The following is a 14,130-nucleotide window of genomic DNA, read 5'->3' as shown; positions in this document are numbered from 1 at the left end:
TTATGAAAAACGGCAACAAACAAAAAAATTAACGTAGGGTCCCCGCAGAGCGCGATTAAGCATTCATTTAATTTTGGAAATTTGTTCAAATAAAAATATGGCTTCATCAATGAGTAAGGTTCCCAAGCTTATTAACCCTTCGGATTACCTAAATGTCGTTTAGCAAGCAACCTTGTTAAACATTTCGATTGATTTTAGAAAAAAACACATTAAAATCCTTCGTCACCCTTAAATAACGCTATTTCAATCGCGCAGGTTAAATTTGTCCACTTTGGAAGTGAAATGCAGCACCTAAATTTCTATTGTATTTTTAAGACCCTTTTCTTAATTAATTTGATTTATTTAATCTGAACATTGAAAAATTGGCATCTGATTGACGCAGTCAAAAAAAATTCAAATATAAGATATTTCCCTTAAATAATAACGGTATATTTTTATTTTCATCTTACAGCACCATCGAAACAATGCAATAACAATGGACTCACAACGTTCGATGAGAATTTCTTTGCCGGATCGGTTAATACTAAATCACTCTTAACTTTAATTTTATTTCTAGGTTGCTGGTTATTATCAGTCTCTATAATATTTGAACTATCAATTGTCTTATTGTTGTTGTTATAGTTTTCTTGTTGCTCCGAATTTGTTGGGTTAACAGAAACAGCAACAGCAACAGCAGGAAGAAGAATTGCACTTGGCGCTGATGATGTAGTCGATGATGCAATTGAATTCGAACTACTAACATTATTACTATCGGAATTATAGAAATATTCCTCAGCCATTGATAAAGAAGTTTCAGTGGAAGGATTCACTGTGGTGGCTGTTTGTTTAGTCTTTTCCTTTTGTCCTTCGTGCTCATCACGAAGCTTATGTTTGGCTAAGTGCACCGTCAATAGCCCGACATTGATTGTGGCGAAGGGACAAAATTTACACGTATGAACTATCGTATCCGCTGACTCTGGATGCTTCAGTTTGATGTGTTTCTGAAAATATAATTATACATGGTAAAAACAATGTCTTGAGTAATTTTTAAAGGCTTCTCTGTCTAACCTGAAATGCGACACTTTGAATTGACTTATAGTCACACAACGGACAAATATACATCTTGCTCTTGTCGTGAGTCATTCGATGCCTCCGGAAGGCATTGTGATCATTCGCCATATAATCACATGAATTGCACTTGAACTTCTTCGCCGATTCATGGGTCAGCATATGCAGCTTGAGAGATGACTTCGACGAGAGCGTCTTCCCGCATATTTCACAACAAAACAAATCGCCACCCTTGCAGAAGTGCTCCCGCAAAGATTTCAGATGGGAGAAAGCCGAGCCACATTCTTCGCAACGATGCACATCCGGAGGGGGCGCTATGGCAATTGTCCGATGCCAGCGACGGTGATTCTTTAGCTGTTTGCTGTTCTTGAAGGCCTTCTCGCATTGGTCGCACTTGTAGTTGCGCTCCTCGGAATGTATCTTACTGTGGGTGTTCACTAGCCTCGAATAGATTGGGGTTTTGAAGTTGCACAGCTCGCAACTGTGCAGTTCCATGTCGATCTTGTGGGTGCGCCAGAGATGGGTGTGTAGAGTGTTCCAGTTGGAGAAGTTCGTCGATTTACACTCAGGACACACCATGAGCCGGGAGTCGTCACTGAAAAAAATAAAAATATATAAAACCATTTTCTCTTGAAAACACTACTTTCTTGAAAACTCACGTATTATGGCATCTTTTGTGATAGTCTGAGACATCGGGCTTCTTGAAGCGGAACGAGCAGCCCTCGAAGTTGCATTTTGTCCCTGTTTCCACTGAGGTGGTGTTGCCATACATCTTCCGTAGTTTTGTAATCCCCGTACGATTCGATCCAAACGGCCGTCCTCGGGGTTTTGGCTTGGTCTTATTCCCTTCATCGAGTATTTCACTTTGTTCTTGGCTAACTCCTCCGCCACCATCCTTATCGACTTCCATCAAATTATCCGACACGTAGATTCTTCCCTTTTCATGCGCCACAACCACCAAATCCACATCAATCGCTGCTGACACCTCTCTTTCCTTATCAACTCCTCCAATATCTGTGGAATTTGAACTCGAAACAATCGGTTCTGGTTGAGATTCCCTACTTGGCTGATCTCGCTCTAAATCATCGATGATCTCCACGATTTCGAAAGACCTTTGCTCGCTCTCTTTGGGATCGCTATTCATACCATCTTCCTTGTCCCGATTGTCGTTTATCAATTCCTCAGCACAAACGAATAAGATTTCAGGATCATGGGTGTCAGGAGCCACGTCATTGACCTCATCGATAATCGATATCTGTGGGGTGTTGAGATCGTAGTGTCGATTCTTTTGTTCACTGCACGAATTCGAATCGATGATGGCGTCCAGGCCATCCAGAACATAGTCATTCGTCCAACTTATGGTCGGTTGAGTGTTGGGAAAGTCTGTGGGTTTGTTAAAGGAATTCGAGTCCTGGTTCATCATTCGGAAACCACACACCTCTTCAGAGTTCTTGGAATTCTCCGATGAGTTCGTCACCAAATGCTGTGTGTTGGTCATGTTTGGTTCCAGATTCGGAGCTATGAGATTCTCAACTTCATTCTTATTCATCAAATTCAATTCATCCACCGTGCGGAGATGGAGGAAATTTGTTGATCTCCTGGGATGCTCCTGGAACTGGGGCTGCTTCAGGATGTCGACATTTTTTATATAGATCTTACTCTTGGGGAGTTCCTGCTGCAGGAAGCTCGACTCCTCCGATGGAAGCAGGAAATTAGCACAGTCTACAAAATTATTCCCTCCACAATCGAAGGAGTACTCATTATTGATACCTTCTATGAATTTCGAGCCTTGAAACTCATCCTCGTTGGTGGGCAGTAAATTGAAATGCAGATCATCGTTTACATTCAAAACGTTGGTCAGGTTGTCCGGTGGAAGGAATATCGGTTCCTTGAGGATATCTACGTTTTTTATGTAAATCTTGGGTCGTCGGGGTTTTTCCGAAGGTTGATTTTCGAGCTGCTGCTGATGATGATGTTGGTCTTGCTCCTGACAGAGATCCGCTAAATCTGATTGAGGCACAAAGTTGGGATAGCGATTTATGTCGCCATCGTTCAAACAAAGAATATCACTTTGGTGATCATTCGGAGCTTGAGGAGGCAGGAAATCGAAGCTATTTTGTTCATCTTTTCGCATAAGAGTTGGCTCTCGCAGCACATCGACACTTTTGATGGAAATCTTTTGCTTTTCTGATTGCGTCGTTACGTCGTCACCAGGTTGGGGATGATTCTCAGTCATCAGATTGTTGTTATCACAAATCATGTTTATCAAATTGGTGTCGGTGTTTTGGAAGGCGCTACAGAAACCCTGCTCGTCCAAGCTTAAAATTGTCTCCTGTTGTCTGTGAGGTTCTCGCAGAAACTCCACATTTTTCAGATATATTCTACTTTTTCTGGGTTGGTCTTCCAGCAGATCTGGCAAAAGTTGGACTGCTTCTTCTCTGACCATCAAATGGTCACTTATGAGATGAACTTCCAGCGACTCCTTGGCAAAGAAAACATTTTCACAACCGGGACAGGGTATCTTTCTACTTTGATACTCCGATGGTTCGTTGTTTCTGAAATGAACCGAGCCAACATGTTTCTCCAAGGTGTCAGCTTGCAGGCATAAAAACGGACACTGGCTGCACTTTTGCACCACCGGCTGGGCAGTGGATTGGGCCTGTTGAGCATGGAGCACTGGTGGCAGCGGCGGAGTTGTTGGTGTCACGTTCCCCGCACTAGCTTGACAGTTGGAAGGTGTGCTATTCCTTGGATTTTGTTGCTGAGCAGTACCACCGCCAACCGTTGCCGTAGCATCAGACTGTTCTGACTTGATAGGCTCCTCGGATTTGATTTCTGCATGATTTTGTTGTCGGCGGAAGATGTTGCCAAAGTTATTATTTGTCGGTTGAGCATTTGTGGTGTGAATTTGTACAAAAGGAAGTAGATTATTATTGGAATGTAAGTTATGTAGAGGAGCTGCGGCAGCTGGAGGTGTTTCCACCAATGACGCCGATAAAAATGGTTGTGGCGATGCGAATCCCTCGGTTATTGAACTGAAGTAGTGATTCGAGGAGTGACCATCCAGAGGGGTTGTTAAATCTGTAAACTAGGAGTTTCATTTGAATTTTAAATATTTGTTTTGAGTAATTCCTTAACGTGGTTTTGTTTAGAAAAACATTTTGGGAAGTTGGCTGATTGTTGTTTAATTAGGACTGTTTTCGGTATGAATCAAGTTTATTTATAAATTCCTTAATTTACAAACGTTAGAACTTTGAATAAATAAACTTAATATTACCGAGGACTATTTAATATTCGTGGTTAAGTTAAGTCCTTCTTGTAGGATACCAGATTTTAAAATTGAAAACAGAATGATAATTCCTGAATGTAACACTGATATTTCTAATATGTAAGAGCATTCTCTAAAGCCTAAGGTCATAAGTTTATGGGTTAAGTTATGGAAGGCAGAACCTTTTGAAGCTGCTTCTTTGATGCATTGTTTGGTCTCTAGAAAAAGATTTCGTGGTAGATTTGTTGGGTTATGTTAGAATCATGAATTTTAAAACCACACCCCTGTTCGAAGTTCTTGAAATTCTTCGATTGATTCATCACCAATTTCTTTGCTTTGGTGATGTTTAGCTTCAAGATTCAGATCTAAATCTTCTTGACTTTAATGCTTAACACACTCAATGGAGTTCTAGGCTTAAAGCGGTTATACCAAGCAGGCCGTAAATTTATTTCTCATGTTAGTCTAGTTCTTCGCTGATTGATCATTTGATTCTAACAAAATATCAAACCTTGTAGATTTCTTCATAGTTAAATTTTAAGAAATCATATAAATGTCGATGGTAATTATCAGGGATAGGATTTTACTAGCTTTGCGCTTTTTTGGTCAAACGGAAGATGAAATCGACTTTCGACAAACATGTTTGAAGCCCTGGTGATAGCAAATATACGTATTTTATTTTGCATTTTTATACCATTATGGGCTTTTTTTTTGCTTCCTTTTGTTAACAAATATCCAATAATTGGTTTAGCATTAAAAGAAATGCGAACATTTTCGCATACCGTTAAGCATCTTTAGTTAAAAACCCAGTTTTTTGACGATTCGATGCGATTGTTGTGGTCTGATGAGCTTAAGAGAGAAAAAGTTGTGTTGTTCATAAAAGACGCGGCACCGTATAGACGAAGAAGAGTGGCAAAACTCTGCAAGGGTTGTACTCGAAAATGGTTTACGTAACTTGCGTCGCTCACGGTGTAAACAGAGTATGTGAAAGCATACACAGCCACTACTCCTTCGTGTCGAACTTGAAAAAAGGAACCTGAATTGCCACTGCCACTTCAACCTGTAAGTCAGTTTGAAACAGAATTTGGAGTCGTATTTTTGAATTTACATTTAAACTAGATTTAAACTCGCTGGGGTACTTGGTTAGAGGCATCAGCATATTATGCGGATTATTTTGCTCGGATCAAAAAATCGTTAGCGTTCTAGAAGATGGTGCAAGCAGTGTTGTATTTGCAAAAGAATTGATTAAGGATGAAGAACTGTAAGTGCAGCTGGCGTACATAAAAGTCAATTTTGGGTTTTTAGTCGATCTGAAAAAACATATTTTCAAAGACCTAAAAAAAAACAAGTATATGAAAGTCTGTACCTACTTATAACTTAAGCCAACAATATTCTCATCAAGGAACATCAATTGGCGAAATGCTGCCTGTTTCGAAAGACATTGAAGAAAATTTAGAAAAAGCAAAAGGGCCATTGCAGAGGAAGCCTTGAAGAAGTTTACTGGCTTTTTTTGGAAACATAGGGCTAAAAATAGTTGAGCAAATTGAGTAGATTCCAAACTTCCAGGAAACATTAAATATTGAAAAATGTTGAAAATTATAGATGGGCTCCACTCATTTCAGCTGAAGTTGAGAGATCATTTGCCTCCTTCAAAGCCCTTCTAAGGGACAGCCAAAGATTTTGCTACTTGAGAACTTTAAAAAAACTCTTGGTATTCCAATGCTACTATTATTAATTGTATTTTTGTTTATTTTCTTAGTATTTTTTAATAAATGTCTTTTCTTTGCCTTTTTAAGTGTTTTGTTTTGCCTTTTTTTTAATTTTGTAGTTCAACAGAATCCTAACCCTGGTAATTATAATTTATCAAGATATCATCCAGTAAACGGGAATAATAGAAAACAGTAATCTCAAGCTCTTCAAAAAAAAAAAATCATGGATAAACTTGGAAGTTTATAAACCTAAGATCCTTATGCAAACAATTGTATAAATTGACCATGAAGTCAGTTGGGTGGCGCAACAATCCTTTGAAAACTAGAGCCTAGTGACTTATAACTCTTATCCATTCCTGTGTGCGAGTAATATTGTCAGGAATGGAGGCGACCAACAGTTTATATACCGAATCCGAATGGCTAATTTGAGAAAGACTTTTTCATGACAAGAGTTACTCTTGGAGAATTTGTCAATTCCTCGCAAGAGGCAGTACCCGTGAAAATACTTTAGATGACATAGGCAAGGATCGAACCCAAGACCTCTGGCATGACAGTCCATCATGCCACATGACCATGAAGTAGAACAACTATTTAACTATTTTGAACTCGACGGAAAAGAAATCAAATATCATGTCGGAATAAATGAACTGATTTTATAAAAAAAGAAGAGCTTTACTAGGTTTTCAGACTAAAAGTTAGCTTTTAACCGCTTTAACAACAAATTAAAAAAAAGAATCAGTGATTTAAAAAATGATTTATTAATAAGATTCCTGAAAGGTCGGACTCCATGAGGAAACTAGCGTCTAAAAAGACCCCAGACACAAGCCCCATCGAGATGATAAATAGATGGGATACCCGAAGGAAAAGGCGGATCTTTTTGCTGAACATCTCGCGAATGTCTTTAAACCATTCTCATCAAATACAGCTACAGATCTCTAATAGTTTGTGTAATAGAAATGGCGAATGTAATATTGAGATTAAGTTACTTAATAAAAAATCAGCTTTAAAAATGGCTAACTTATATATTCTATTCTATATATTCTATAGAATTACAGGACTAAAGGACTAAAAAAATTGAAGCCGGTGTGTGACAAGGAAGTGTCTTTGTAAATATGATTTAAAATCACAAAAATTAATATAAACCAGCATAAAAGTGACACTTCAAAACTAACTAGTTGCCCTGGTCAAAATTTACGTTCAAAGAATGAAGTTGAATGCAAATAAAGCCTCTTATGTTGTCTGAACCCTTTGAACAAAATTTTCTGATAGAAATCCATATTGACAAATTTTTACTGACAAAAATCTCTCATTGGAATTGTGTAAAATTGGAACACAAATCATTCGTTTCACTTTTGAACATAAAAGTATCAGCTGTTCAGGAAAATGAATTTCCGTCCATAAAATTGAAAAATACATCTTTAAAGAAAAATAAATGCGCAATAAAATTATTTGTGTGATTTCCGATCGATCAGTATATAATTGTCATTTCTAATCAAAGGGAAACACCATCAAATATCGATTCAAACATTTTCCGCATCGATTTCAATGATAGCTATAACTGGCGCCTAAGAACATCCTTCTGTGCATTGACCTTATATTTTGTATTAATATTTAAATAATTTTTATAAATAACAATTAATTCTTAATAAAATAACAATAAATTCTTTGTACTAGGAAAGAACTCTGACTTATCTATCCAGACATATGGCTTCAAACTATGGAGCTTTACAAGGAAAACAAATGCTTGCTTCGTCCTACGAACAGCTGCTGTACAGCGTCGCTCAGAGGGTATAGCAAGGAGACCAAGATTCAACACAAGCGTTCTAAATGACCCTAATGTACTTCGTAATTTCGTCACCACACTCGGCGAAAAAGCATCGAACATGTAAAATGCTGGCTTATTGAGACAAGAGACAAGAGCTAGAGATTCCTGGATATCCCAAGAGACTTGGGACAAAATCACATATCGAAGAACATTTAAAATTAGAATCAATTCAAAATTAGAATCAATTCAGAATGCAGATGCTCAGCGGAAATTGATTCTACGAAACGAGTATAGAGCATCGCATAAGACAGTGCAGCGGTTTGTGAGACGTGACAAGAGGGCAAGGGTGGAGAAACTTGCGGAAAATTCGGAACATGCTGCAGGAAGAGGGGACGCAAGGGAGCTGTATAAAATCACTAAGGACATTGTCGGACAGCGTAGCACTAACACTAACCATCCCGTGTTACATTTGAACGGCAACCTTTTAGTGACGATAGAAGATCAGCTACAAAGGTGGAAGGAGCACTTTTGCTAAATGATGACCACAATACAGAATTGAATCCACAATTGAACAACATGCCGGATCTGCTAGGGGTATGACACCAGTCCACCCAACAAGTGCAGAGATGAGTAATGCAATACATCTTCTAAAGAAAAACAAAGCAGCTGGACTGGATGGTATTCCCGCATAATTCCTAAAAGCAGACCCTTAGGCAGCTTACCGTATTTCGTATAAACTTGTGCAGGGACTAAAAGGATAGAGTTATTATAAAGTTACCAAAGAAAGAAAATCTCAAAAACGGGCCAAAGCACACAAGTTATTATAAGGCAGGGGACTATAGAGGAGGTCGAGCAGTTTAATTATCTTGGAAGTTTTATAGCTCTCGATGGCGGAACGGACCTAGATGTTAACAGTAGAATAAACAAAGCCCAAAGTGCATTTGGAATACTTTCTCCTGTGTGGAACTCTAGCAAAATAACGCTACGAACCAAGTTGAAACTCTTCGAATCCAACTTCAAATCAGTGCTGTTATATGCTTCTGAAACATGGGAAATGGGAATGCTCTGCCAACATCTCTAGCAGTCTGCAAGCTTTCGTTAACCATTGTCTGTACTCTATTCTAAAGATCCGGTGGCCGCAAACTATTTCTAACGTTTACCTACCATTTCTAACGTTGACCTGTGGAATAGGACTGGACAGACAAAATTGGACGTAGACATCATGCAACGCAAATGGCATTGGATAGGCCATACGCTGAGGAAACCTGACGACAATATAGCAAAACAATCCGTCCAATGGAATCTCTACGGTAATAGACGCGTTGGAAGACCAAAGACAACTTGGAGGTCATCAGTTTTAAAGGAGGCTCGGACTCAAGGTATTCAATCGTAGCCACAGCTGAGGTCAGTTGCGGCGAATCGAGATAAGTGGAAGGATCTTGTTGCTGCCCCATGCTCCAGGAGGAGTTAAAGTGCTGAAGTATTTTCAGTCGGACAACATATACATTATATATGTGTAAGAAGTAGTGATCTACATCTTGGCCTTCAAATTAAAATAGCGACTCCAAAGCCTAAGTATAAGACGATGTTCGGTGATTAAGAAGAACTGAACCTCATGATGGTCTAAAATTTTTTAGGAAAGTATTGGAACTTCACTTAAAAAGTGTATTATAAATTAAGAAAGTAAGTCCTGATTTCAGTGCGGGAAGACTTTCATACTGCTCGGAGCCGACTCTTACTGAGTTTCTTTTCAATATTTCTACCGGATAGAAACACAAAATAGTTACAGTCAATTCTGTGTTAGCCTTGCCAAGCTCGTATTGATATCAAAATTGAACTTTAAACTGTGTAACTCTCCGCCACTGACAATCAGGTCACGCAAATGAGAGTAATTTGTAATTAGGTTAAACCAAATCATAAGCATACTGGGACATAATTTAAAAATGCAGAAATTATCTTAGAACACGCTTCTCCTCTTCAATTTGTCGCTTATTGATTGATTTGCTGATGACAAAGCGTCAAATTGAAACTGATTGTTGACTTCTCCTCTTTTTTTTATTCATTTTACTACGAAGACGCGGACGCCACATAAACGTACTCGTATTTCTATAAATTAAACAAATTAAATAATAAGCGTAAGTGGGCACATAATCGTCGTCGTTTAAAACCCTCTACAAATAGGAATTCGACGTCATTTTACTAAACTTGGACTGTACGTAGATGTTGGAGGCTGTGAAGAGTGTTTTGGGCTTTGGACTGCCTAATCGTCTATTGACTACGCGCGCCATAGATTTTTAGAAAATAAACAAATGAACAAAAAAAAAAAATAAAAAAAAACACTTTTGCATAAATGTTCACCCCCTAATTGAAGCACTCAGGAATTTGTCTACTTCCCTATTCACCGCTTAAGCTCATATTTGTCCAACTAACTAAACGAACTAGAAAAAAAACTAAATAGGGAATCAAAGTCAGCTTAATTGCTACACGCTGAGCACGCGAGCTGTAGTTGGTAGAGTGATGGCTTAATGGATTGATGACTATCTTTTTCCAGAGCGAGAGAGGACAGAGTGGCAGCCAGCGCAGTGCTCGGAAACGCTGACCTGAAACAAGTGGAGGGAGACTGAGCCACTTAGTTACTCGTGTCTCCGGTGGTTCATAGAGTAAAATGTTTAATTGGTTTATTTCCTGCAGTTATTTTTATTTATAGTTTTTTTTTTTTTATCGTCGTCGTTGTCGTAGTCGTCGTCTATACTGAAAAATGATGAATGGGACATGGACATGTTTTTTTTGGAGCAATTTGATCAAAATTTGGTCATGGTTTTGTATAAAACTTAACTTAAATAAGTACAAAATGATTCTACTGATACTTGAGGGGGTCTTTTCTAAATCAATTACTATTTTATTTAATTAATTTAAATAACATACCTGAAAGTTATTGTTGCAATAGTAACCATCGTAGCTGGAGAAACTATTGTTGTTGTCATTCATTTCCGAATGTGGTGTTTCTTCATTTGGCTAATTTTTGGAGTATTGAAAGCGAACGCGTCGGTAATTGGCACATTTTTCAAACGATTTTATATCGTATTCTTCTTTAGATAGATATGAACTAATAAAGTTTAATTAATCTCAACAAACACAACACTTTTTTTTGTTACTTTTATTTATTTTTACAGAAAAATCATCAACAACCGAATCTTATAGCATCTCGACTTAAATGACAAGAAGCGCGATAGCGAAAAATAAATCCACTAACTGTCAAAGAAAAGTGACAACAAAAACAGCTGTTTGTAGAGCAGGGATGTTAGACGAATGTTATGAATGCGTTCAGTAAGAACAAATATTATGGCTGCGTTCAACGGATCAGAGTCAAGTATTTTTTTTTAATTCACTAAAATATATATCATTTTCATTTAGCCAGTTTATGTTTTTAAGATTTCAAGTATTTTGTCAGGAGTGTTTTTTCAGACGGGTTGACAGAACATAAAAATAAAATATATATATAACTCACCATTCACTCTCACATAGCAATCGAATTAGCTTGAATTCTTGAGAAATCTAATCATAAAAATTCTATTCTCAATTTCTGACAGCAAAAGTGAAAAATTTGAGCAGATCTCTGAGATCTTGGAAATATAAACTGGTCAATATGAAAATTTCACTCATTAAATTACTAGGTACGGGCTGCTGGTTGATACATTTTCCCGATTTAACTATGCTGACATATATGTTACTAAAAATGGACACGCTTAAAGAATGCAAATAAAAAGTTAATTTTTACTGCGAAAATAAAAATAAATAAAATAAACTGGGTGGCGCAACAGTAGGGCCTAGTGACTTACAAATCTCAACCATTCCTGTGTGTGAGTACTGTTCTTAAGGAAGGAGGAGACCCACAGTTTTAATCCGACGCTTCGGCCGATCGGAAATTTGAGAAAGCACTTTTCATGACAAGAATTACTCTTGGAGAATTTGTCAATCCCTCGCAAGAGGCAATTACAGTGAAAAAGAACTTTAGGTGTCATAGGCAGGGATCAAATCCAAGACCTCTGTCATGATAGTCCATCGCACTAACCATCATACCACTAGTACTACGAAAATGGTGAAAACAATAACTATAAATTATAACTAGAACTGTCAGTTTGCAAGAAGAATTTCCAAACCGTCTTTATTTCGTAAAGAGGTAAACACAAATGAAAACCGATGTCTTGTCAATTAAAGCTTTAGAACTTTTTTGGGGCCATGTGAAGGATGTGGTCTATGCCAATGATCCACAATCGATTCAATTTGAAGTTTGAATTCGTAAAATCATCAAAGGCAAGGATGAGAACTGGTCATGGAACTTAACAAAATAGTTTCAAATTTGTCCAATTATTTTACTTATGAAAGAAAAAAACTAAGGAAATTGTTTGATGTGATCGTCTACTTTGTGTCAAAACACAAACTAAAAAGTTGCTCAAATGGGCGACAGAATTGTTTCTGCATGTGCGTGGACTCTCATATAAGTCAATAGTGCTCAGTTAGAAACCAAACAGTTTTAAAACTAAACACGCGCCTTACCTTATTACTCAGACAATTTTTAACAGTTTTAAATCAAACTGCTTAAAAAATTATTGTAAGCAGTCATTGACATGTAAATGGTGTGTTTATAGAGGGTTGGTTTTCGAGAAAAAAACACATACAAATTATAGGCTAGAAATAAGATTTTTATAAAGAAACAAACACCAAAAAATCAAGCTGGTGAAGCAAGAATTTGAAATAGTGCATTCTTGGATCAATAAAAGAAAAATTACGCGAGCGGTTACTCAAAGCCAACATAGCCTTCGTCCGTCTATCGAAGCTTTTAAATCCAGAAACCTTACGATAACTTCTAAGCTGCTGCTATACATGACAATGGTTCTAACAGTACTCACAAATTGATCCAAGACCTAAGTGGTTAGTAAAAGCTACTCAAACTTCTAAGAAACGTTCCTGAGAAATGTTTTTTGGAGTATTGTTGGTCTCTTTTGTGAGGAAGAACGATTCCGGAGACACTTCAATCAAGAACTGTATGCAATCTACCTCGAAATTGACATTGTTACACAAATTAAGTTTTGTAGACTCCGGTGAATTGGAAAGTGGCCAACACTGCTGGCTGGAATAAATTCCAGTCCAGAGGCCCAATTTTCGCAGCAATTGGGACCTTATGTCAGCAATAAGGCACCGACTATTCTCTTTCAAAGCGTCAATTTTCCTGGGCTTATCTGCGTAGGTAAGTGACTTAACATAGCCCTACAAAAAATAGTACAGCAGTTTTAATTCGCCCTACCTTTGAGGCCAAACCACAGGCTCACATCGGAAGATATTGGGCTCACGAAAAGTTTTCTTCAATAAATTGAATGTTCATATGCGTCACCCCAACCGAACCATTATTTTGGTCATACATTTAAAGAATTTGCAAACGTTGTTCAGGAGCTAGTAGGGTATTTGTTATAAAATTAAATAACCAGACTTAGCATAAATGAAGTAACAGCTGTCAAAAAGAACAACTCCGAAAAATGTACCGCCAGATTGAAAATAACCCGTCGAAATGTAAATATCCGCCATATGATTTCAATGACAAATTACTGTCAGAAAAGATTATCAGGGGGATTTCAATTATGACATTTTCTTTAAAATAAAATTAATAAATAAAAATTCCAATGAATTGTTTCAATGATGAAAACCAAGACTAGATCCTAATGTTTTTGAAAATTTGTAAATCCATAGGCAATACTCTCTTATTTTGTTTTGAGAACAATAATGATAAGTTGATTTGGCTTAACGGGAACAAGCTATACAGAAGTATTTTAAAATCTAAATTAATTTTGACACTGACAGTTATTTTCCTCTAGAAATTTGTATGAGAAATCAGTAGTTTAACTTCGTGAAATAAGCCAATTTAAGCTGGAATAACAATATATTAAAAATGTGAGTGTGTTTTTCAGAAACGTCAAACTCTAAATGTAATAAAACAATTTAGACACAAAATAGGCATATTTAACCACGAATGTTTAAAGGTGAACAAAAAGTTTAAAGTATCACTCAAGCTCACGGAACACGGCACTTATCTAGTTTTTGGTGGAGCTCTAGGGTATTCTTATTCAAGCAGCCAAGATCTTCTTATCACTGAAATTTCTTATTGCTTCTGTTATACTTGCAATTTTATTAAATTTTTAACGAATTTAAATTTTGTTTACAAAATTTATAAATTTATTAAGAAGGGTCAAAAAATACTAAATTCCTGAACACTGCCATTTTCTATTATTTTACTTTCTAGATTCTTTCATTCAGCAAATAAGCTGATGGCTGACATTTCCAACTGACAT

General features: G+C 37.2%; 1 protein-coding gene across 1 annotated transcript; it reads right to left on the bottom strand.

Annotated features, from left to right (window-relative positions):
• Positions 1–398: 398 nt before the first annotated feature.
• On the bottom strand, positions 399–10,990 carry LOC129947225 (uncharacterized). The gene is made up of 4 exons (XM_056057706.1): positions 10,712–10,990; positions 1,707–4,135; positions 1,048–1,642; positions 399–980 (listed from the first exon to the last, which is right to left on the bottom strand). The coding sequence occupies exons 1-4, from the start codon at positions 10,772–10,774 to the stop codon at positions 441–443; spliced, it is 3,627 nt and encodes a 1,208-aa protein (XP_055913681.1). The 5' UTR covers positions 10,775–10,990; the 3' UTR covers positions 399–440.
• Between the last annotated feature and the right edge of the window lie 3,140 nt (positions 10,991–14,130).

Source organism: Eupeodes corollae, chromosome 2 (genome assembly GCF_945859685.1).
Source record: "Eupeodes corollae chromosome 2, idEupCoro1.1, whole genome shotgun sequence".
In the NCBI taxonomy this organism is placed as follows: domain Eukaryota; kingdom Metazoa; phylum Arthropoda; class Insecta; order Diptera; family Syrphidae; genus Eupeodes; species Eupeodes corollae.
Note: the sequence above shows the minus strand (reverse complement) of the source record. Positions and strands in the feature narration are given on the sequence as shown.

What these genes read in the sequence shown, in the direction of transcription:
- LOC129947225 (XM_056057706.1), bottom strand. Translation starts at nt 10,774, where the DNA reads ATGAATGACAACAACAATAGTTTCTCCAGCTACGATGGTTACTATTGC. An exon ending in ATTGCAACAATAACTTTCAG is followed by an intron (nt 4,136 to 10,711) that starts GTATGTTATTTA and finishes TGAAACTCCTAG; the next exon opens with TTTACAGATTTAACAACCCC. An exon ending in CACAAAAGATGCCATAATAC is followed by an intron (nt 1,643 to 1,706) that starts GTGAGTTTTCAA and finishes TATTTTTTTCAG; the next exon opens with TGACGACTCCCGGCTCATGG.